At 28.1% G+C, this 24,628-nt stretch overlaps 2 protein-coding genes and 1 long non-coding RNA gene across 4 annotated transcripts in view; 1 reads left to right on the top strand and 2 right to left on the bottom strand.

The window, feature by feature from the left end:
* Ilk (integrin linked kinase) overlaps positions 1-17,556 on the top strand; it is a 43,677-nt gene extending 26,121 nt beyond the window's left edge. The window contains exons 3-7 of the mRNA XM_074244572.1: positions 11,956-12,148; positions 12,241-12,321; positions 12,517-12,959; positions 13,081-13,311; positions 17,249-17,556. Of these exons, the coding sequence (XP_074100673.1) occupies positions 11,956-12,148; positions 12,241-12,321; positions 12,517-12,959; positions 13,081-13,311; positions 17,249-17,395 (1,095 nt within the window). The 3' untranslated portion in view covers positions 17,396-17,556. The remainder of the gene's footprint in view (positions 1-11,955; positions 12,149-12,240; positions 12,322-12,516; positions 12,960-13,080; positions 13,312-17,248) is intronic.
* On the bottom strand, positions 1,230-7,742 carry LOC141528499 (uncharacterized). Of its 2 annotated transcripts, none has more exons than XM_074244570.1 (2): positions 6,838-7,742; positions 1,230-3,009 (listed from the first exon to the last, which is right to left on the bottom strand). In XM_074244570.1, the coding sequence occupies exon 2, from the start codon at positions 2,983-2,985 to the stop codon at positions 1,516-1,518; it is 1,470 nt and encodes a 489-aa protein (XP_074100671.1). In that variant the 5' UTR covers positions 2,986-3,009; positions 6,838-7,742; the 3' UTR covers positions 1,230-1,515. The 2 variants fall into 2 exon arrangements, with proteins under 2 accessions (XP_074100671.1, XP_074100672.1); XM_074244571.1 differs by lacking the exon at positions 6,838-7,742 and adding an exon at positions 5,972-6,815.
* A 5,907-nt stretch (positions 17,557-23,463) lies between the features above and the next one.
* LOC141528504 (uncharacterized) lies at positions 23,464-24,623 on the bottom strand. Its single transcript, XR_012479386.1, has 3 exons — positions 24,490-24,623; positions 24,057-24,377; positions 23,464-23,980 (listed from the first exon to the last, which is right to left on the bottom strand). It is a non-coding gene; the product is annotated as an uncharacterized LOC141528504 (long non-coding RNA).
* Between the last annotated feature and the right edge of the window lie 5 nt (positions 24,624-24,628).

Below are 24,628 nucleotides of genomic sequence, written 5' to 3'. Positions count from 1 at the left end.
TTTGGACATTAAAGTAAATCGTTTATTAAATCAATTGAAGGATACAAATATTGAGAGTGAAATAGTGATAAGAAACGGAGATAAACAATCTCAACTCCAAGAAGTTGTTGAGCTTTCCTATTACTCAAAATTATCAGTATGTTTAAAAAACTTACCGGTCATATGTCAAATTGTTGGTGATGGGCTTGAGAAATTTGATCAAGATCTGGTTATGACTATATTTGATAGAACATTCGAAAATAATTTGAAAGAATCTATTTTTATTTTTGAATTTCTTTCAAAATTTAAATCTGACAGCAATAAAAAACATTTTTCTATCGCTGACTCTACTGAAGAATGGTTTAAATTGAAAACTTTGATAAAAAATGAAGAATATACTGGAATAATCGATTATGTATTGAAAAAAGTAATTACGCCACAAGCGTTTAACAGCTAATTTTCTGCACCCATCCTACAAGGGTAATGCTTTCATGAAAATTAATGAATACAGTCACATGACTGTTTATGACTGTTTATGAGTTTCTAATTGATGAATTAGATGGTGAAGGATTATAAGAATTAGAACTTTATAAAAATTCACGAGGTTTATTTGACAAACTATTTGTCAAAATGACAAGTCCTGAAGTTTTTTGGAGCATAGCTTCAGAAGAATTTACAAAGATTAGCATTTTAGCTGAATCTTTATTAAAGATACCAGCGTGTACTTTTCAATTTGACCAAAGTGATTTAGGTAAAAACTTGCCGAATGAATTAATGCCAAAATTCATCGATGTATTTTATAGTTTAAAGTTTATAAATATTAACTAACTATATTATCTAATATAGATGTAATTATTTTTATAAATTCTTTAAACAAATAAGTAATTTTATATTTTTTTTGGTAATAATTTTAACAAATTACTAATTATACTTGTATTACATTTAAAAATTATTTAATTAGTTATAATACGAAACCAAAGATCACTTGGTGAACTAAAGTAAAAATTTTTTAAATAATTAAATTAATTTATAACTTAATAATTTGTTATTAAACAGTTGAATCAATTCTTATATATACTGAACTATAGTAATCAATTTGATTAGTAAAAATTACTTGCGATTATCATTAACTGAGAGGAATAATTTATATTTAATCGAAAAAGTTTGTCATTGGTTTTCTATTTATGTTTTTATTTTCTTCTGTAAAAAAATTGTAAATGTTATATCTTAATTAAAAGATAATAAACTTGTTCTTATAGAATTCGTATTTTAATTTATGTTTATTCATTTTTAAAATTGAAAAATTATTTTTATTACCTAATAAAATCATACACTTATAAAATATATCATAAATCATACACTTATAAAATATATAATGATTAATTAACTTATAAAAAAATCAGGAAAACGGTTAAAGGTAAAAATACAATCGTAGAGTTGTTATTAGTACAATTTTTAAGCATCAAAATTTTGATTAGACGTTAATTTTTATTAAATTATAGTAAAATTGACGTATTTTATGTAAATAATCTGCAATTATCTAGAAGTTCCAGAGTTCATTTTTAATGAATAATAAATATCGACTAATTTTTCCGAACGCTCAACTGTAAATCGATTTCGTAGAGATAAGTAAACAAATGACCAGTTGGAAAATAATCGTTCAATTTGTGCTGATGATGCTGGAATATTAATCAATTTTTGTGCTAATTTTGATATACTAGGATATAAATTCTCAGTCATCTGCCAAAACAATTGTGGAGGAATAGTTTCTTTTTTCAATAAAGTGCCAAAAATTGCAGATTTGTTTTGATACGCATGTAATTCATGGTACGAAGTTTCATTTAACTCTTGTTTTATAAACTCAAGAGCTTTTAAACGGTATTTTTCTACATGAAGAAACTGTTTACCTTGGTAAACCGGATGCAATAAATTTGCTGCTAATAAAATAGGCGTAAGTACTTTATCGACTCGTTTTTTGACAATATCTTGAGTTTTTTCATTCTCAGTCGGAATATTCAACTTCATCCATTCTTCAGCAGTATTAGGTAAAGTACACTTTGATTGTTGACATTTATTTATTAATGAACAGACAGGATCAGATAAAACTATATAATCTTGCAACTTTGTTATCAAAGAATCGTCAGAAGGCAAATTATTTAAGGTAAATAATTTGTCTTTTTCTGTATTTTGCTTTTTAACTTTATTGAGAGACTCCTCATTTAATTTATCGTTCACAATTTTTTTCATTATGTCTAGATTTTTAAAACAACATCGAAATGCATCACGATAGCTACACCAACGAGTTTCACAAGCCAATTTCATTTTCATTCCTCCAAGTTTTATTACCTCCCTTTCTAAATTCGGAACTTTAAATGCACGTAAGATTGTATTTATAGGTTCCGCAAACGTTTTATCAATAAGATCCTTGGCAAGTAAATTGCCATTATGACTACTACATCCTGCGTGCCATAAATTTACAGCTTTACCCATTGCTGTCATAACTGGAGCATTGTCAGAAACCACGGCATAGATATTTTTGTTATAGTCCGTTTTGGCCATATTGACAGCTTCTTCAACAACTTTGGTTAATTGTTGCGTATCTTCGGACATTGATGTAAAATCCCAAGAATTTAAAAAAAAACTTGGTTCATTTGCTGTATGAATTATACATACAACATTTTTTGTATTTGCAACCGAATTCTTCCAACTATCAATTACTATTACTCCTTCAGATTCATCAATTTTTCTGTGTTCACTTGATATTTTGTTGTGTAGCTTATTTAGTAGCGTACCTGAGAGAGTTCTTCTGCATGCTGGTTTATAATTTGGATTCAAAGAGTTAACAAGCTCTTTAAATTGAGTTGATTCAACAACGCTAAATGGTATATTGCATCCTATGAAAAATTGTGTCAGTTTCTCATCAATAATTGATAAATCATTATCACGATTAGGTGGAAGATCTGAGTTTGTATCAATTCGTTTATGAAATGAAAAATCAGCAGACATTTTTTTTGTTAATGCACCTTGCACCTGCAAAAATATAAAGAAAATAGTATATTACACTACTAGGGCCGAAAGTTGAATTTTCGGCCCTGCGCGTCATGATCATGTGTAATTATTTATATATATATATATATATATATATATATATATATATATATATATATATATATATATATATATTTTTTTTTTTTTTATTCTATTTATATATATTTATATTTTATTATAATAAAAATAAATATAATATATATAAATAAATAACTAATAATAAGTAATTATTATAATTAATTATAATTATTATAATATATTCTTATAATTATATATACAAAGAGCACCATGACACGCAGGACCGAGATTTCAACTTTTGGCCTGTGTAGTGTATACGATTTTTCTTCATAGCCGGTCGAAAGTACGTTATCAATTTTACTTTTTTTAACTTCAAGTGCAGATAAGTATGTCTTGATGCCTGCCCCGACATTTGCGGCACGAGCGAAGCGAGTACTGCTGGTCGTGGGGGCAGGCATCAAATACATTCGAAGAGTCAAATCTGGTCATATTTTTTAAAAATAAATTAATTTCATTTTTTCAAAGATGTGTTTATTTTCATTAGTTTAACAAACTATATTAGTTATTATAAAATTTATCAAACAAAACATATTATAAGCGAAAAACTCTTATTGCATTTTTTTTAATCGTTTCAATTTTCTCTTGAATGATCGCAATTATTAATAATCCTTCCATAAAATACACAGTTTTCAAACTTGATATTGGAGCAGTTAAAAATTATATCTCCACTGAGTATACAGTTTTGATAATTCATAACTTGATTATTCAAATTAAAATTTTTAGATGAGTATTCTGATGATAGTTTACTGGTAGGAACATTATTTTCAGAAATTTTTCTTATTTAACAGATGACAAAACAACATTGATAAATATTTTTAAGGTTAGAGGTAGCAATAGAAATTACAGCGGTTAAGAATTTGTTATAGTGACGGAATAAACAGTCCCTAGTTACAAGTGTAATTACGCATGAGAAATTCTTTCCTCCCGCCGTTACAGAGGGCGCGCGTGTACTTCTCACAGGGAGTTAATGTTAAACTTTCTTTCCTGCCATTAGAGAGGAAAGTACGTACTTTCGACCGAGGTATGAAGAAAATTTATTTAAAATTCAGAGTGGAACTGAGTTTTTTTTTGCAAATATAATTGTTATTTTTTAATATGATACTGAAATTAAAAAACATATTTTAATTCTTTGGAATTTTATAACCTCAATATTATTGTGAAGAAATTTTGATAAAAAAAATTCCACATCTAGAAAGTAAAAAAATTTACAAGTGCAAATTTTTTAAGAATCTTCTTTTTATAATTAATTTTTCATAAAAATCATTGAAATTGTCAGGTGACGGGTGATTTCAGTATCATTTTTTAATATACTTTAGTTTTGTCAGTTTTGTTCAAGCAACTAGTACTTTTTGCACCACATGCATTTCTAAAATAAATGAAGAAAATATAATATTAATTATTCAAAAATGACACGTTATTATTTTTAAATTAAATGAGTATAAATTTTTATCAAAAAAATATTTACCGGTGACTCTGTAATCTAACTTGTGCAGTATTCTTTAACTGACAATTACACTTTAAACACCGAGCAACATTTTTATTTTCCAATTTTTCAATTACAAAATCATTTTCTTTTAAGAATGATTGATAATTTTTTTTTCTAAATAAACTCATTTTATGATAGACTAAAATATCTAACTTAGTCGCCTATAAAGCCGTTGAAAATTAGTTAAAATTCAAAAATTGTGGAGATTTTATTAATGACTGCTAGGGGGCACAAAAATCGACGTATAATACCGTAATTAAAGTATTTTACATAGTTTACGTAAAATACGTAGGAAACTGCCCGTTACGCGTAACTACTCACCCCTGATGGTTACTGATTCCTTATTGGTTAGGATTAAAGCGCGCGCGTATGCGCACAATTTGAATTCTTAAATAGCATCAAAATTGGTTAATTCGTTCAAGAGATATCCTTATCGAATAATTTTATAAAAAGTGTTTTTTTTTTTCACATATTTTCGGAATTTATTGTTGAATTGGTTTTTGAGTACTTAGAAATGAGTATAATCTTATTGTGCTAAAAAAACAGCATCGTGTCACAAACGTATGGTTTGAGACGGTGGAATTCAAATTAAATTATATATTAATTTCATTTATATAAAGAGTTTATTTCCTTGACGACCAGATTATTTTACGTTTATTTATTTAGTGTATTCCAAATTCTTAGTCCATGAGATAACTTATTGATCGCGCCTCTTTCTGGTAGAAGTACTTAATCTTCACCTATCCTAATGATATCGAGCGGCTTATATCATAAGGGAACCCTTTGGTGACCGCGTGGCTAGGGTCAACGGTAGTGAGTGAACTAAGGGAAAACGAGAAAAAGGTGGGTTTGGTAAATTATAGGTAGGGGAGAAAGGGGTCAATTGACCACTCGACTTAAAAAATTGAAAAAACGCTTCATGCTCTTAGAATTAGATTATAATATGTTAAACTCAGATATGATCAAAATTTGAAATCATTGCGATTAATAAATTTTGAAAAATTGAGATTTTTTTATTTTTAGGCATGTAAACTTTTTTTTCGGCTGGTGACAAATTGTTTAATAATATTTCAATTTTTGAATTAATTCGTCGCGTTTGCATGAATTAATAATTTATAAAAATTCACGTTGTTCATTGACTAATTCATGTATTGATAATGATAATAGACATAATAAACTATCATTCCAAGAAAAAAAAAATTATTATTTAGTTTTCATTCTAATAGTAAAAAATTGCTAAACTTTTTTTGGTTCAGTTGACCCCTTCCTCCCCTACTCGGGAATACCTCGTTCCTTATTGTATAGTTGGAAATCAGTTTTGTAAATGAATTATTTGACTGCTTATGCACACATGAGTATTATATTAAAATTTGCACTTACAAGCTCAAATTAAATCGGTGATACAGATTCAGTAACAATTATGATAAATGTAGTCTAACAAAAACTTGACCAATGCTGAATAATGCACAAATACTATTAAAACTATTAATACACTTAATAAACTAGACTTTGTAAAACGTTTCATAGAGGTTCCTAAATTGAATCTTTATAAATATGTACTTTGGGTTTTACAATCCGAAATAATAATTGTAAAAGCACCAGTTCTCAGAGTTCCTAAGCCCCTTTAATGAGAATAAATAACTTGAAATGAATGGCCAACTTGACTAGCAAGCATTTATACCCGTCGCAATTCCAATATTATATTCTAGTGAGAAAATACCTTAGGGTACAACCCTTTGATTTGAAATTGCAAACTGACTAAGTCGAAAGCCTTGGGCAGTCTGAGCCCTTTCAAATAATAATGAGAATTGGCTAGCGAATAATTATATCCGTTGCAGCTCCAAGTATTAGACTTAGAATGGTAGTACCCAGGGTCACAAAATCTACGGTTAGAAACCGCGAACTGTCGAGGACAAGAGTCTCCGACAATCTGAGTACCGATGACCATTTTCAGGGGGTTTTTATATACGATTCCTTCTGATTGTTATTTCTTATTGTATTGTGAGATTATGGTGGTTATATATAATTAACATTAAAATTAGAGTAGTGGCATAAACTTCGTTTGTCACAATCGAATGCTGCGAAACGCATAAAAATATCATTGGACTTGCTATGGAGATATCACAGTTCATAGTTTTAAAAAAGTAGCTCTACCAAAACAACTCCACGAAATAAAAAGTGATTCCAAATTTGTTTCTACATGTAATTCTAAATTTGTGTTTAATGTATTACACATATATACTTACACTATACTATAAGCACTGCATTTACTATATCACTGAGCCGAAAATAGTACCACCGTGATACAAAATTAAAATCACTTTTTATTAGATTGCATAGAAATCTCACAACTATTGCATTTGTTCTCATGACGGAATTTTTAATAGTAAATTACACACCTAGGGAAGTAAAGTAAGAAAACCTCAACTTCGCCTCGGCTGACAATTGCATGTGATCGGAGACATTTCTAACTTTACTTCCCTAGGTATGTAATATACTATTGCTATTTCTTGACTCAGTTCGTCGAGCTGGTTCAGAAAAAATACATGTGGTTCAAAACTTTATACATATATGATAGAACGTGTCTTGTCACTACGATAGTGTCTACAATTCACAACGGATCTTTACCAAACTTAACAGGCGTTTTTTACAAATAAATATTAAGTTCAACTTCATAGATGAGCTTAATTGATCTCGTCGTTCCAAAATTGCGAAATTTTTTAATTTTAAATATTTCTCTGGTTTATTTTCTGAATAAATTTTGAATGCAACAACTTATTGAGCTTCTGCAAATTGAATCTGAAAGCTATTTGAATAATATAATGCATCTAATATAAACCTAAATTTACGCACTACTTCACTATAGCTATGATAAAATTTGCCGTTGTATTGGTTTTTTTGAGAGGGAATCAGCGAAAGTAATTGAAGTATTTAAATGATCAATGTTGCGATTTTATTTGAATAAGAAATTTACTTCCATTTTGGTCACTAAATTTTCGAACTCAAAGAGCTTCTATCATAACCTTTTACTTTTCAATTCTAATATTTATTACACCTTCGTATAAGTTTGAAACTTATACAAGTATTGTGGTACTACCGAAAAAATATTGTGGTGAAGCTTAAACGTCATCATAGTGCACAGTTTATACAAATATTGCTGCATTACCAAAATGTAGCGATATTGGGCTTATAATTTTTTTTTCAGTGTATCCAAACGATGTGTATTATTATTAAAATTATCAAAAAATTATTACACTAAAATTTTTCTATTTTTAATTCTTTTAATTCATAATTCTTGGCAGTCAGAATGTAACTGAAGGTTGCTAGCTTTTATTATAAAAATAAATCAAGACCAAAAAAAAAATATTTTAACATCTTTCAATTTACTATTCTTCTCAAATCAAGTACAGCAAGTCTTGCAAAAAATAATATATCCTCTATGTGTTCCTACTCCAGAAAATTACAAGCATGAATCGTGGCTTTTTCACATCACGTAGATAAAATAATTCATTCTTTTTCTTTTCTTTTTTTTTTATGCAGCATAACCGTCATTAATTTATAAAAGCTGTCCATGGTTATAAACCGAAGCCATTGGAAATCAGTAACATTAAAAAATGAATTAATCATAAAACGAACTTTTACTTAACATTTTTTTTTTAATTATAGATTTTAACACTCAATAATTAGTATTGACTTCGATATCATCAATAATAAAAATATTTCTTCATTTTCTCTATGTTTGAAATTTGACACGTATAATCAGATTGGCTTAAAATGAACATCGATTCCATTTTAATTGGGTTTCAGTTTATCCAAATTATACCATCATGTCATTATCCATGTCATTAAATTTTAACAGCTTGAACAAACTCAATGATTAGCAACCATTCTGGTCATCCATGTGAATTCCCAATTGATACTTCGAAGAAAAATCTGTGGTGATAAATAACTATTGATTAAACTCTCACACTCTATTAAACTCCAATAAAGTCACTTATAAATTTAAATGTAGCTTCACTCCGTAAGCGAGTAAAGCAATGTATTATCCAGTTTTTGAGCTCAATTTGAATTCAATTTGCGAATAATATCGATGCCATTTACATAAATAATAAATTCCCTTAAAATGATAATGAAAAAATTGTTGAGAAAAAATTCTTAGCAGTTTTTATCAAGTTCTATTAAAAAAAAAAAAAAATTGTGATTAAAAAACGAATTCAATTCAAGAAAAAAATTCTTGAACCAAAAAGTTTCTTTTGAAAAACTTATTAGTTTTGAATCGAATAGAAAAATTCTTGAATTAAGTAAAATTCACTTAATCCACCGAAAATTCTTGAGTTAAAAATATTTTGTGCTAGATTTAAAGTAATCAAATTTTTCAAAATGACCTCATTAGAAAATTTTTCTATAATTAAAGTGTTTTTTAAACTTATTTCGCAATTTTTTAACACACAAATTTCCTTAGCAGAAAGGTAGGAAAATTATTTAATTACAAAGTGAAACGCTTTTTTAAAAACTATTTTTTTTGACGCGGTTGACATAATATGTAAAATTCTGAGAAACCAATTTATTTAAAATTTATTAAAAATTTTTTCTATTAACTCTAAGCCCGTCGATATTTGATTGAAATTAAAAAAAAAAATTTTATTATTATTTGGAAAAAAAAAAAAAAACTTTAAGCTATGAAGAAAAGCAAAAAATTGCTTTTTTTCAAAGCATTATGATCCCGTAAAAAAATTTATTTTTTTATTTATGATGGTGATGACTAAAAAGACTGAAACTGTATCAATCATAACACGTGGTTTTGCTACCCATCCCCCTTTACTAGCTTCTAATTTTTCTCATTTTTATTTCCAGAATATTTTTATTTATTTTATGAAACTTGAAAAAACGCCCAAATTTTTTTTTTTTCTCTGAACTAGAATAGCTCCCTGCACATATTTAATCAAGCATTACATATTAAATAATTTATAAACCACTAAAATCTATAAATAATATTCTCTGAAAACTTGTCCAGTACGAAAATGTACTTTAATGTCTTTGTGTATCAAAATATAAATTACCTAGCGACTGAAGCCACTAAAGGTACTTTATCGTTTGTATGTACGTCAATGTCGACCGTAAACCTTTTGCCCCTTTGTCGAGTTGTATCTAGGTGATAATTTATAACTTATAACAAGGTACATATCGTAAAATCTTAATCTAAAACCGAATTCCTAGTGAAAAATTTTAACTCATTTACATATAAAGATTCAAGAAACTCATATATACATACATTATATTCTCACACCCTTTTGCAGAGTTGCAGCAAATAGCTTGCGCAGTAAAAGCGTCGGAAATACTATTCAATGTCCGGATGTCGAAAAATTTCATGAAATTCCTTGAATAAAAGTTCACTGCTTTTCTCCTCTCCGTGAGTCGTGTGGTTTATAGCTGTCACATGTTGACATATACCATTTTACCGATATAAGTTTTAGTAATTTAAGACATACATTTGTAATGTAAAGGCTTACAGTAAAGTGCTGACTTGATTTTTTCGTTTTCGTTTATTATTTTTACTTTGCAACTTGGAAAAGTTTCAGAAAATTACTAGACGAGAATTAATCCCTACGAATGAGGATACTATAAATTAAATAGAGCAAAGGGTTTACTGGCGCTTACCTGGCTATTATATTTCAGCTCCTATACTTATGTATATATTTGTAACTTAATACCTCAAATCTTATTTTAAACATCTAATGCTTTATATTGTTGAGTAATCCGATTTAATGTTTAGATGTGTCGTTTGTGTTGTAATAATGATAAATAATTATATTTGTTTCTTTATTCCAGAATGAATAAGCTTTGAAATTGTTTCATGGATGAAAAGTTTGTTAGAGATTACTATTCGCACCAGCAAACTTGAATAGTCCAAAACTCCAGCAATTCCTCCTTTGAGTCTCAAAGTTAGCTATTTGACATCATCCTTTGAACAATTACTTACTAAAAAGCTAAAAAATTCATGACATCTCATTAATTTAATTCTTATATCAAATTATAGTAATTTATTATTAATTCAATCGTGACAAGTAATTTTTTTTTAAGAAGAAGTATAATTGTTCTATTAAAAAGTCTTATTTAACATAAAAGCTATGTGAATAGTTGTATGAAAATTAAATTTTGAAACCATCAAGAATTTTGAAATCAAGAGAAGAAATTCTTTGAATAAGTCACCCGGTTTTCTTCAAAATAATTTCTACGGCTCAAAATTTTTTTTCGAATTGAAAAAAGTTCTTCTCAGTGCTGGGGATTTTGTAATAAATCTTCAATTTCCCAATAACTCATTAAACCTTAGATTCTTCAATAGAAAAATTTTTAGTGCTTTGTTAATGTCTAAAAAGAAAAACAAAAAAAAACTTTTTTTGCTCGACGGGCAGAAAGCGTCAACTTCCGGCCCGCTGCGCTAAACGAAGTTGCCACTTTTTGCCTTCGTCGAGCAAAAAAATAGCATACACTCCTCGGGAAATAAATAAGAAAGCCTCAGATCACGTTTGTTGACCTCAGCTTCGCCTCGGCCAACAATTACATGTGATCTGAGACATTTCTTACTTTTCTTCCCTCGGTGTGTAATATACTATTTCTAAGCTCATTTGCCGTACTCGCTAAAATAACTCTTCCATTCGTTTAGTTGAAAATGATAAAGAAGATCAATGGCGTCCCTTAAGTATATACTTATAAAGTTTCCAAGTTAGTAAATATCGACAATAAATTTTATGCACCACTTGTCCAAGTCGACAAATTGAATATATCTGACCGTATTTACTTTGCAAATAATACATCATCAATAAAATTCAGAGAATAATGAAAATTTCATCTGCGACATTTTATATGATGAAATGGAATATTTTTTTGGTGGTAGCCAATTTTTTGGAGAGTTTTAAATAGTTTGTTGGTTTATAAGTTTGTGTCTGTGATATTTTCCATTAAATAATTGATAATTTATTCTGTCATCGCAATATCGATTTTTAAATTAATTTTAAAAGCATCTAAACTATTTATATCGTGATTAAAACTATCGGAAACTTGTCAAAGCAAAGCTTTTTTTTTTTTTTACAATCCACAATTTTTGACAGTCACATAGTGACTGCAGGTTGCCAGTATGATATTATATTTTCAACAAAATTTTTCCGAAATGAAGTTATGAAGATTAAGATAAAGATAAACAGACGCAAAGGGTGACACAACATCTATTTATTTTGCAAATAAGCCAGAACCTTTATCCAAGGTTTTATCAACACACGTGCTTCTGAATACTATTAAGCATAAACATATAATATATTTTATATCATGGTCATATAAGGATAATATTACGCTCATTCTGTTTGCAGTTACTTCGCAATAAAGCTGATGTTAACGTAACAAACGAACACGGCAACACAGCGTTGCATTACGCGTGCTTCTGGGGTGATCATGCAGTAGCAGAAGAACTAGTGTCCGCAGGAGCTTTGGTTTCTATTGCCAACAAAGATGGAGATACTCCACTAGATAAAGCCCGTGGTTCATTGGCAAAACGCTTACATGGTAATATATGGAATATAACTTGCCAATATCTATAAAATATTGGCAAGTTGCCGAGAAAGTTATTTTCACTGTTTTTTATTTTTCACTTGCAGACCTTGCCGTAGAGTTTGGACAGGACTTGAAGAAGATTCAATTTAAAGATCAGAGTTGGCTTGGATTAAAGACCCGCAGTCGTGAGTACTTTTTTGTTGCAATTATTTTTATTTTTTCTTTGTATTTTTTGAGGTGTAAATTATATGATATAAGAAAGTATAATGTTACAGTAGAGTAAAAGCAACTCAAGTAGAATAAACTTTAGAAGAAAATCGAGAGAATATGTATAAATATATAATATATTTATATATGTATATTTTTTTTTTATATTGCAGGTGATGCGACACTTTCGAGGCACAAAGGCATTAACATGGCTGAGTTGTCACTTCACACACACTTGGCAAGTACTCCAAGCGGTGAAACTTGGCGTGGACGATGGCAAAATAATGATATCGTCGCTAAAATTTTGAATTTGCGCGAATGCACAGCTCGGATTTCACGTGATTTTAACGAAGAGTTCCCCAAGCTAAGAATATTTTCACATCCTAATGTCTTGCCAGTTCTTGGATGTGTAAATCAGCCTCCGCAGCTTGTGACAGTCTCCCAGTATATGGCTAGAGGAAGTTTGCACAGATTATTGCACGGTGGAACGGGAGTTGTATTAGACAGTGCACGAGCTTTACGTTTGGCGCTAGATGTTGCACGTGCAATGGCATTTTTGCACGGTCTTGAAAGACAAAATCGATGCCGGTTCCATTTAAATAGCAAACATGTCATGGTAAAATATTTCATAAATATTTATTACCCAATTTTTTTTTTTTCATGTTTATACTATTTTCATGAATTCTGTTCCTATTGTTGTCATGTTTACTAGATCTCGTATGAATATACTTTTTTAGATCGACGAGGATTTGACAGCACGTGTCAATATGGCTGACTCGAAATTTTCATTCCAAGAAGTCGGACGTATTTATGAACCAGCTTGGATGTCGCCAGAGGCTTTAAGCAAACGACCTGCTGACATTAATTTGGAAGCTAGCGATATGTGGAGCTTTGCAATATTACTCTGGGAACTTGCCTCGCGTGAAGTTCCATTTTCTGATTTATCGCCGATGGAGTGTGGTATGAAGGTTTGTACTCTCAGATATTCATGTTTTTGAATTTATTTTTATAAAGTGCATGTACTTATTAGGGCGGGTCAAAAAAATCAACTATTTTTTTTTTTACAATTAATACGGAAAAATGGGTTACTAGGCACCTTAAAAAAATTCTCACCAAATATGAACTCTTAATTTTAATAGGAAGATCCTCCGCGTCGCAGTTTTTCATTTTTTTCTCAGTCCAATAGAAAAAAATTCATTCCTCATCATTAATTGGTCGTACAGAAAAAATTTTTTTAAGAATTTTGTAGGAAATTTAATGCTCTACAACAAAGGTATCTTATGTTTTTTCCGTAAACCTCACCATTTCACTAATATTGAAGATTTAAGATTATTTTAAGTCAAATGTCACTTTTGTTTATGAATTTTATAACTCGACAAGAAATGGCTATTATTGAATGGGCAATAGAAATTTTTGTAACAAATTAACTGCTCTATAAAAATGGTATCTTATGTTTTGGCGATTAAATTAATCGTTCAAAAGATATTCATCATCAAACTTTCATGTATATCGATTTTAAGAGTTTTTGATTAAATAATCGAAAAATTTCAATTTAATCTATCAGTTTTGAGAAAATTTCATTTTTTGTCTTTCATGTAAGTATTATTTGAATTTTGTTTTCAAAATTTTTATTCAATAATTCCAAACTTTTTATTTTTCATCATTAGAAATCACGATCATGTTGATTTTTATAACGTCTTCAAAACGTCTTAAAAAATTTTTCCACTACAGCTGTATATTGTCCTTGGGAAAATTTCTTCTCTAGAGAATTTTTGTTTTGTATTCTATTTACTCTGTTTCCCTTGTGAACTAGCGCCACCTACATTTTTCTTTATAGTTATATTGTTTTTATTTGTTTACATTTTCTACAGCATTTCTAGTGTTTCCACAAGTTATGATCTTGTATATGTGATAAAACGATTAAATATTTACAAATTTTGCGGTCACTACATAAATTTATATATTTATCGAAAATATGGATAAGAAAATTAATTTGATCGGAAAACCCATGCAAAAAATTTCAGAACGTAAGTTGCCAACAGTGAAAGAGGTTATGAGTGTTTTTTTTATCAGCTCAAAGTGTTAAAATGTTCTATCAAACAAAGTGCTAAAAATGCAACTGATCAAGTTATTGAACTATGGAAAAACAACCAGATTCCGACTAGTGGATCAACTAATGTAATACAAAAAATTCTTCGCTATCATAACCGATGGTTGAAATTGCAAAAATCTTTTGTGCGAAAAAAATCATCAGCCCAAAACAAAAATGTAATAATATTTCAGAATAAAATCAAAGCATTATTTGATATTGTAGATCATAAATCAATAAAACTGCTTGATAATGATATTCGTGAACTATGTTCAAATCAAAAGTGATACCCGGAAAGAAATTCTTTCAAATAACCCAAATAAATTAAACAGTACTATGAATACGATGGAAGTAAATGAAAGTCGTGAGTATTTACAACATTTAATTATTATAAATTTTAATCAGAATTGAAAATAAATTAAATTGATTATAAATTATGAATAATAAAGTATATTATTGTTTTTCTAATTAATTATATCATAAATGTCAATATGTTCGTAGATGATAAATAAAAAACTCTTTGTGTTCCTTATTTGATGTCAAAATGAATGAGTTCCATATTTTTGCTTCCATTAATTAAATAACAACGCTTATTTTAGATTTGAATCAACCCTCAACCAGCCATGAGATTGTTCGAAGTGAGGAATCAGAGTCATCTTCAACCCTTACATTAAGTCAAGCTACAAATTTTAACACTTTGAGCTGATAAAAAAAACACTCATAACCTCTTTCACTGTTGGCAACTTACGTTCTGAAATTTTTTGCATGGGTTTTCCGATCAAATGAATTTCCTTATCCATATTTTCGATAAATATATAAATTTATGTAGTGACCGCAAAATTTGTAAATATTTAATCGTTTTATCACATATACAAGATCATAACTTGTGGAAACACTAGAAATGCTGTAGAAAATGTAAACAAATAAAAACAATATAACTATAAAGAAAAATGTAGGTGGCGCTAGTTCACAAGGGAAACAGAGTAAATAGAATACAAAACAAAATTCTCTACAGAAGAAATTTTCCCAAGGACAATATACAGCTGTAGTGGAAAAATTTTTAAGACGTTTTGAAGACGTTATAAAAAAACAACATGATCGTGATTTCTAATGATGAAAAATAAAAAGTTTGGAATTATTGAATAAAAATTTTGAAAACAAAATTCAAATAATACTTACATTAAAGACAAAAAATGAAATTTTCTCAAAACTGATAGATTAAATTGAAATTTTTCGATTATTTAATCAAAAACTCTTAAAATCGATATACATGAAAGTTTGATGATGAATATCTTTTGAACGATTAATTTAATCGCCAAAACATAAGATACCATTTTTATAGAGCAGTTAATTTGTTACAAAAATTTCTATTGCCCATTCAATAATAGCCATTTCTTGTCGAGTTATAAAATTCATAAACAAAAGTGACATTTGACTTAAAATAATCAATCTTAAATCTTCCATATTAGTGAAATGGTGAGGTTTACGGAAAAAACATAGGATACCCTTTTTGTAGAGCATTAAATTTCCTACAAAATTCTTAAAAAAATTTTTTCTGTACGACCAATTAATGATGAGGAATGAATTTTTTTCTATTGGACTGAGAAAAAAATGAAAAACTGCGACGCGGAGGATCTTCCTATTAAAATTAAGAGTTCATATTTGGTGAGAATTTTTTTAAGGTGCCTAGTAACCCATTTTTCCGTATTAATTGTAAAAAAAAAAATAGTTGATTTTTTTGACCCACCCTAGTACTTATACGATATTAAAGAAGAAAAATGTAATATCTGCGATTTATAAAACCGCATACATTCTCTTTGAGTGGGAGTAATATATTTCATATCAAACGGTAGTATTTTATTTCATATATTTAATGATATTTATTGATTCAGAGTTGTTATTTTATTGATGAAAAAATTTTGATAACTTTTATAATCATTGCTGATTTTAAAGTAAAAAATTTAATTTTTATTTTCAACTGTAAAATTGAAAATGAAAAAAAAATTATGTTCAAATTTTATCTTTAAATCAATAATCAATACTTAGTTTTTTAATTTATTGGTCACTATATTTATTTATTTATTATATTTCACTAAAAAATTTTCTGAATATTTTCTGTTAGAATAAGAAAATTAAAAAAAAAATGAATAAAAATAATAATTGTGCTTTCCGCTTAAATTAATCTCAAATACCACATTTAGTATGCTTGAAATGAACTTAGGCGTCGTGGGATTGTGAATACTTGAAAATGTAAAAAAAAAATCTAGTGATAAAAATATAAAATTTTTTATCCATTTTTTCGAGTGATTTAAGAATAAAAATAATAATAATATATAACTTTCAATATCTAGGAACTAATATATTTAATTATACTTCAATTTTAAAAACTCACAGAATTAAAAACTAAAAAATTTTTTTTTTCTAAATAATTATTTTAATACATTATTTGTAACTCTACTTTATACTTTTTAAAATACTTTCATACAAGTTTAAAAAGCTTTATAATTAGACTCACTCATCATACATATATTTTAATTAATTTATCATCAAAGAGGTTTTGACATTTACATCACAAATCATTTATTTTAAATAAATATTTATTTTTATTCAAATTCACGTAATGAGGCTGTATTTCAAAGTGAATATTGACTATAAGCACAACGTAAAAAAAATATTTGTAACATATATTATAAATTATAACATAATATTACAATAGAATTTAATCTAATATAAGAGTTATAAGAAAATAATTAAATGTCATTATAAAAAAATGTAATAACTTAATTAACTCTATAAAAACTTAATTTGAACTGCAGATTGCACTGGAAGATTTACGAGTTGAAATTCCCCATGGGATCTCTCCACATTTGGCTAAACTGATCCGGATTTGTATGAATGAGGATTCTGGCAAGCGTCCATCTTTCGATATGGTTGTCCCCATACTTGATAAAATGAAACGTTGAAGGACAACTGAAAACAACTAAATAATGATAGTAACATAACTGTCAAGACAAAGATACACCAACAATACAATAATAACTCGACATCAAAGAAAATTGTTCTGCAGTTTATACAAGCCATTGGTATACATAAAAATCATAAAACTTTAATATATACCATAATAAATGTAATCCCGTAGACTGATGATTATAAATCATGTGTGGATTACTTTTATTACGAAGTAAATAATTCACAAAACTTTTATTTAGAATCTCGTTCTTTACTCCAATCCGGTGCTGCCAGGTTACAATATTTGCACTTCTAAAAGTCTACGAAAGTAAGAGTATTAGTTACTCATATATTTTTTATATACCATACAATCTTTTAAATATTTAAATGTGCCTTTAATATTAAATAATTATACTTAAACTATTTTAATTGTTAAATATTTTATTAATTAATAATCTCTATTAACTCTAGAATAATTTTTTAATAAACTTGACAAAGCTATTAATTTTTTAAAATTAATTGCTACAACGATTAATCAATCTTTTAATTTTTTTAGTACTATTATTATTAATGTCTTCGACCATATGTAGATTTTTACAAAGACAAACACGGTTACGGAAATACTGTAACTTTATTATTTCCTCTGTGACTATATAGCCATATATAATAGCTAAATTTGTCATTAAAGACAAATTTTTGGGAACTGGGGGAATAATAATATATATTATATATAATATATATTAGTATATATATATACAAATATTATATACCTGTATATTGTCACCTGTATATACCTGTGACTATTATATTATATACAAATAAATATATACAAATCAAACAACTCTACCTTATTAATATGAAGGTCGGAAGTAAATCAAATAGAAGAGACAAAGTGTCGTCTAATTGCATTATTGATTAGTTGTAATTAATTCAATAGCTAGTTGAAATTACAATAGCAAGTTATCCGATTAAATTTACAATGGAATTAAATTATATATTTATACTTATTACGTGAATATTTTATAATGTACAATATTGTATTGTTATATTATTATATTAACAACTTTATAGGCTAAAATGTTTGGCTGACACGAATAATTTTTTATAAATTAATTTTATTGAAATATTTATGACTAAATAAAAAAAAATAAATAAACTATAATTATTAATTAATTTATGTTCAACAAATTTTATATATCTAAATATCAATGTTTGTAATTAAAGTCCGGAATACGTTAAACTCTTTGACTAATCACTCTATTTCATTGGCAATGACAGATTAATTTAACATTTTAATGCTTGCTTTTGAATTTATGAAAAATAATTTCATGTGTTTATTTATCAAAATAGTAACATTTGACAGTTTATAATTACAGTAGTTAAATTAAAATGTCACTTGTCACACGAGATTATATTTTAGGCAGTAAAATCCAAAGTACATTAAATATTCCTTGACTCGCATGGATTCTAAAAGTAATGTCAGTTGATTGAGCACGATCGTTTACTATATAGTATTATAGAGTTTGAACTTTCTCAGTGACAAAAACAAAAGAAACTAAAGTTTAGTATGCTAAGGGTTTCATGAGATTGTTTGTTGCTTATTTATATGGCCTCATCCAACCCCGAGTCCTATTATGTTTCAAGTTCCGCAGCAGTTATTATGTATTAACATTATATCAACTGTTGTATGCAATAAATTTACAAACTTGCATAAATTTTTATTTTCACTACTGTATTACTAAGCTAAAACATTTCAATAAATATTAAACTTGAATTTGTATGATACTATTGAATTGGAGTAATTTCTGTGCTATTGAAAGTTATTGCTGGTATAATTGGAATATAGTGCAAATACAAAACTAATTAAGGGCAAGAGTTTTCGAAATGCTTGTACTGCAAACTTTAGTTTACTGAAATTACCATCTGGATAGTTAATTGATATCGATTGATTTTTTAAATTAAAGTTTATTTAAAATGTATTTTGTTTTTTAAATTGTTACCCATATAGTTTCTTTTTGAAGAATGTAACGAAGAAATAAAATATATTTTCTCATGATGAAATTAAGAAGACTGTGTACGGTATCAAATTATCTTTTAAAGGATGATATTACTCAACAGCTTATCTGTATTGAAGATATCAAGTGATAAAAATAAAAAAAAAAATGGCCTTGTAATTTTCGGCGAAAAATAAAAGTTCAGAGGCTTTGAATATGGATGTTCGCATGGATCTATAAATTTATGTTCCTTCGAAAACAACATCAAAATTTATTATATCCTCGATTGATTTTAATTAAATTTTTATAAAAAAAAAAAAAAAAAAAAAAAAAAAAAAGTGTTGGACACGTTTGCCCGAACTTCTCGATGTAAATCATTTCTTTATATTTTAAGATAAAAATAAGCAGTAATTTCACGTAATGAAATTTTTTCACCCATTTAATAAAAGGTTGACGAAATGATACATTTTTTTCTTTTCCAAATAATAACAAAGAACGTAGCAATGCACTGGATTTTTATCATCTTATTAAATTATTTTGTGTTCTTTTTCAGCAGTCAGCTCGGGTCTCAAATTAACTTTGCCGCTTCTGTTATTTTCGTCCGTACCCAATTATTATTTTTTTTTATTGCTTAATAATAGTATATAATAAAACGCTCAAATAACTTACTTGAGCCCACACAATAAAATACTTTTATAATTAACAACATTCAAGATAAGATAGAAAATATCATCGCAGATGTTAAGAAGAAATCTGGTTAAATTTAAATATAAAAGAATTTGAATATTAAACAATATTTTAAATTTAACTATATTAAAATCGATCGACTGAAAACTGAAGTCTTTTTTTATCGAGATTCAAATCAGCAAAATTATTTCACGGTCAGTGGGTTTCGTGAGCGCATGCATGTGTTTAAATTACGAGGGCTTTTTAGTTGTCTTATACTTACCTCTCCGAAATCTCAAATGATTTATTACACAGCTCAGTGGTTTAAAATCTGCTCGACGGCAAACTAGCGTGTTCCCTCAATAAATACGGCTACCCATTTGTTAATATTGTGCTGTTTCATCCGATATCAGAAATTTAAACTCCATTTATTTTTTACAAGCCGCTCCACTCAAATCATAGTAAATCAAAATTTAGTAAACCTGGCTATAATACATTGCATACATGTTGATATACTATACATAATATTTTTTAATTTATGGATGTTATGTTTACGTAAATGTAAGAACAATCTTAATATTTTTACAGAAAATATTCAGTTTAAACATTAAAGGAAACTTTTTAAATGTAAATATTTATCATACAAACGCTCAATAACAATTTGTAAATCTTTTGATATCCGTAAAGTTTATTGGTAAGTCAAGCATAAAAAAATTTATAAACCATTCACCCTATACCGTACAACTTTCCGCTTTCAAATGCATAGGGCTCTAAATTTCACCGATAACGCCTTTTTTAGCTCTTTGAGTTCAAAAGTCTAATTTGTATTTGGTAAAACACTTCTTTGAAGATATTTGAACTGCGATAACTTTCAGACAAATCAATCGATTTTTAAATGCCTAGCGGCATTTAGTGCAGTTAAAAAAGCTTTACTAAAATTGTAAGATAAATCCGATCTGACGGAAAATAAAAAATTATATTAAAAACTGCGTTTTTGATTTTTTTAAATTAAATATCACTCGAGTGAACTGACTCATTTTGATAAACGTAACAACGTAGTTTTTTTTTGACACTTAATTTATTTATTACATCAAAAACGATCCGATCGAAAATTTTGAAGTTATTTGAAAAAAAAAAAAAAAAAAAAACACTTTTTTCAAAATGTTTTGTCAACGATATTTCACGAACGAATGAATCGATTGTGATTTTTTAAATGGCATTCGAAATATTTTCTTAGACTATGAGCTAATTAGGTGATAGAAATGATCAATAAAGCAGCTCAAAAGTTATTTTGATAAAACATTATTTCAAAAACTTTTTTAATTCAGTTTTTTTGAAATTTCTCAAAATCTATCGCATTAAATTTATTCAAACATACTGCTGTCATCGCAGGAGTAGTCAAAAAAATTTCCTAAGACCTCAAAACGTGGAAATTTAATGAGAACTTGATTTTCGACAACCAGGGTGACACCAACAACTCCCCAATTTTTGATAATCATCGATTTTCTTATAACGGAATTTAAAAAAAAAAAAGCTTATGCATTTTAATATGTTTTTTAAAAAACCCCTTTTATTATGTGAAGTACCAACAAATCTCAATAAGCTTGAAAAATAAAAATTGTATAGTCAACAATATATAGACAAACTAAGAGAAAAATAGCAAATTCTAAGGTAGTTACACAATATAAAGACAAATAAAAGTTAAGAGTATACTTAGGAAAACCCGCATTAAGTTACGAAATTTCTAGCACTTTCAACACACCATAAACTCAAGTAACTTCCAATTTCCAGAAATATTCAAGTGACCATTGATTAAAGTACCTGTAATGTGAATTTTAAAATGAACGTAAATAAAAAAACACGAACAAATAAAAATAATAAAAAGCGCAAAGTGCTTTATCTGTTTTACGTTATAAACGTCGCTTAATTAATTTCAAATTTTTATAACTTCCTGCTACAAAAATCAGTGATTTTCAAAATTCGGGAAGATATTGGTTTTACCCCGATTCTTAAAAGTCGATTTCTCATTAGATCTTCATGTTTTGAGATTCTAGGGAGTTATTCTAACTATTCCCATGATGACCGCGGTGTGTGTGTTTGTGTTAACCTCTCATAACTTTTGAACGACTTAATCGATTGGAACCAAACTTTGACATTCTAAGGAGTTCCATCAAACTTAGATTTCCTGAATCTTTAAACCGATTCAGATCGGTAGATTCTAAGAAATTAAAAAAAAACTACGATAGAAAAATTTTTCAAAGGTGGTTTTTTTGGAATAACTTTTAAACAGCTTTACGTGAGATATGTTATCGAAAAATTCGTAAAAAGTCGTTTTTCTCATATAACTTAAAAGTTACTTCTCGGCTCATGTATTAAGTAATATTTTCGTGCTTGAAAAACTGCGTCGATTGCTGCAAACTGCATCAAAGTCAATCCATTCATTTGAGAGATATTTGATTTTTACAAATTTCAAAAATGTTTTTTTTTTTTTTTTTTTTTTAACACAATTTCCAAATTTGATATGAAATCATTTGAGATATAATGAATAATATTTTTGTACTTGAAAAACTGCGTCGAATGCTACAAGCCTCGTCAAAAACGATTGATCCGATCGGAAAATATCGTAATTAAAAATAAAAAAAAAAAGTATGTTCTCAACAATCACTTGAATTTCGAGCTCGACAAATAATAGAAGTTGTGTTTTTGAGCTCGAAGAACTTAAAATTTCGGAACAGATAATTTCTCCAACGTTTTGTACATAGTAGGAAGTTCCAGGGATGGCCTGCAAGGTCAACCGTTTTCCAGATTTTTTTAATTCATTCAAAGTTCTTTATCATCAATGTTTCATGAACCTAAATCTTATATTTGCATTTCGCATTCATTAAAAAAAAATTTTGTTAATTTTAAATAAATCATAGTAGGATAAAGTTATTTGTTTTAATAAAAAAATTATACTTATAACTTCATTGCGGCATTATACAATTACAAATCGATTGAAGTTCCACTGCAAATAGTTTACATCAACTAATAAATACTTGTATTTAATAGCAAAGTGCAAAGGCATTCTGTGCGCCGGTTTATCAATTGCAGTTAATTAACAGTACTTTACAACCACTGCCAGACAATACTCATAGATTTTCTTGTGTAGTAATTTCGTCAATAATATTTTATTTTTTTTTATAATATCGACATTTTCTGACCAAAGATATATCTATATCCTATCCACACTCAAATATTTTTGTAGGGATTAAAAAATTAGTTTGATAGTCGCTTTCTGTCAGCCGTAAAATAAAATCTATATATTTTTTGTATAGCTTACGGTCTTTTATTGGCATTGGCTATTCAGGCTTGTGTAATAAAAATGAAAATAAAGCTTAAGCTAAATGTTTGAATGTTAAATCAAAAAGCAAAAGACACTTCAATTTCGAGAGCATGTTTCACATTTTTTTACTCGTTTTTTTTTTTTTTATTTTATTTATTACAACTTTTCAAAACAATTAGAAAAAGAATTTTTGTACACAGCTGCTACTTCATTTCTTTCAAATTATTATCTAAACTAACATGACTCCGACAGAATAAAAACTTAAAAAATTATTATCTTCATAAGATTATCATCATATACTTCACCCGTTTAAAATAAAGCAATTACACTAAAAATTTGGCTACCAACCAATGTAAATTAAAATTTTTGCCAAATAAAGTACATTTGAGAATCCCAAAGCTGGAAGTAATTCGTTGAATACTTGGGAATGAGTGAATTTATCGAGCTTTTTATCGCGCAGCCGCACTCTCTTTTCAACATTATATTACGTACGTGTACTACCAAGTACTTGTGTATTCCATAGTAGTGAGTTGAGTATAGGGAACAGTAGTTTACCCTGCCCAACACTTTCTCATGCACGGTACTATCCACGGTAAACCCCGCCTGTACCCTCAATCCTGAAATTATTTGCGTCCAATGTTTATCGATCATCAATTAGCTGTATTGAATATTTACTCAAATCTTTATACTCACAAGATAAAACCTGCACAACAACTGTGACTAGGTTTCTCTATCCAAGGATTTACATCTAAGCATCTAATCAGAGCTGTATTTGATATTGAATCTTATTATCTATTCCATGTAATCTAAATAACATAACCCAGATTACGATAGGACTTTTGGAGTCTGAGGGTTGAGCTTGAATTTAGCAATAATGACTAGCCAATCCCTTTGATCCATTTAACGATCATCACCCAGCTATATAATTCACGTTCTTGCATATATATATGGATGATACTCTTGGTATTGTCTCGGTAGCTTAATTGCACTGAGTAACTGGCATCCTCCTTGTATCTGTAAGTATATGTTGGTATTGTATTAGTATAGTGACACTTCAGGACTAAACTCCTTTTCTATATATATAAAGTTTGTGCTTTTAAATACAAGAGTAGTAGTACAGACATACAAAACCGATGTGATCCTGAGAGTGATGCTGGTAGTGGTTGAATACTCCCCTTCTTCGACCTCTAAAACTGTTGTGGTGGGGGAACCAATGTGTCTCCCCCATAAGTTGGAAACTGTTCCAAATGCTGGATGCTTCGAGT

This window comes from Cotesia typhae, unplaced genomic scaffold (genome assembly GCF_013202065.1).
Source record: "Cotesia typhae breed Kobodo isofemale line unplaced genomic scaffold, CoteBio_Ctyphae contig_44, whole genome shotgun sequence".
Taxonomy (NCBI): domain Eukaryota; kingdom Metazoa; phylum Arthropoda; class Insecta; order Hymenoptera; family Braconidae; genus Cotesia; species Cotesia typhae.
The sequence above is the reverse complement of the archived record's forward strand: the minus strand, read 5'-3'. Positions and strand labels throughout refer to the sequence as shown.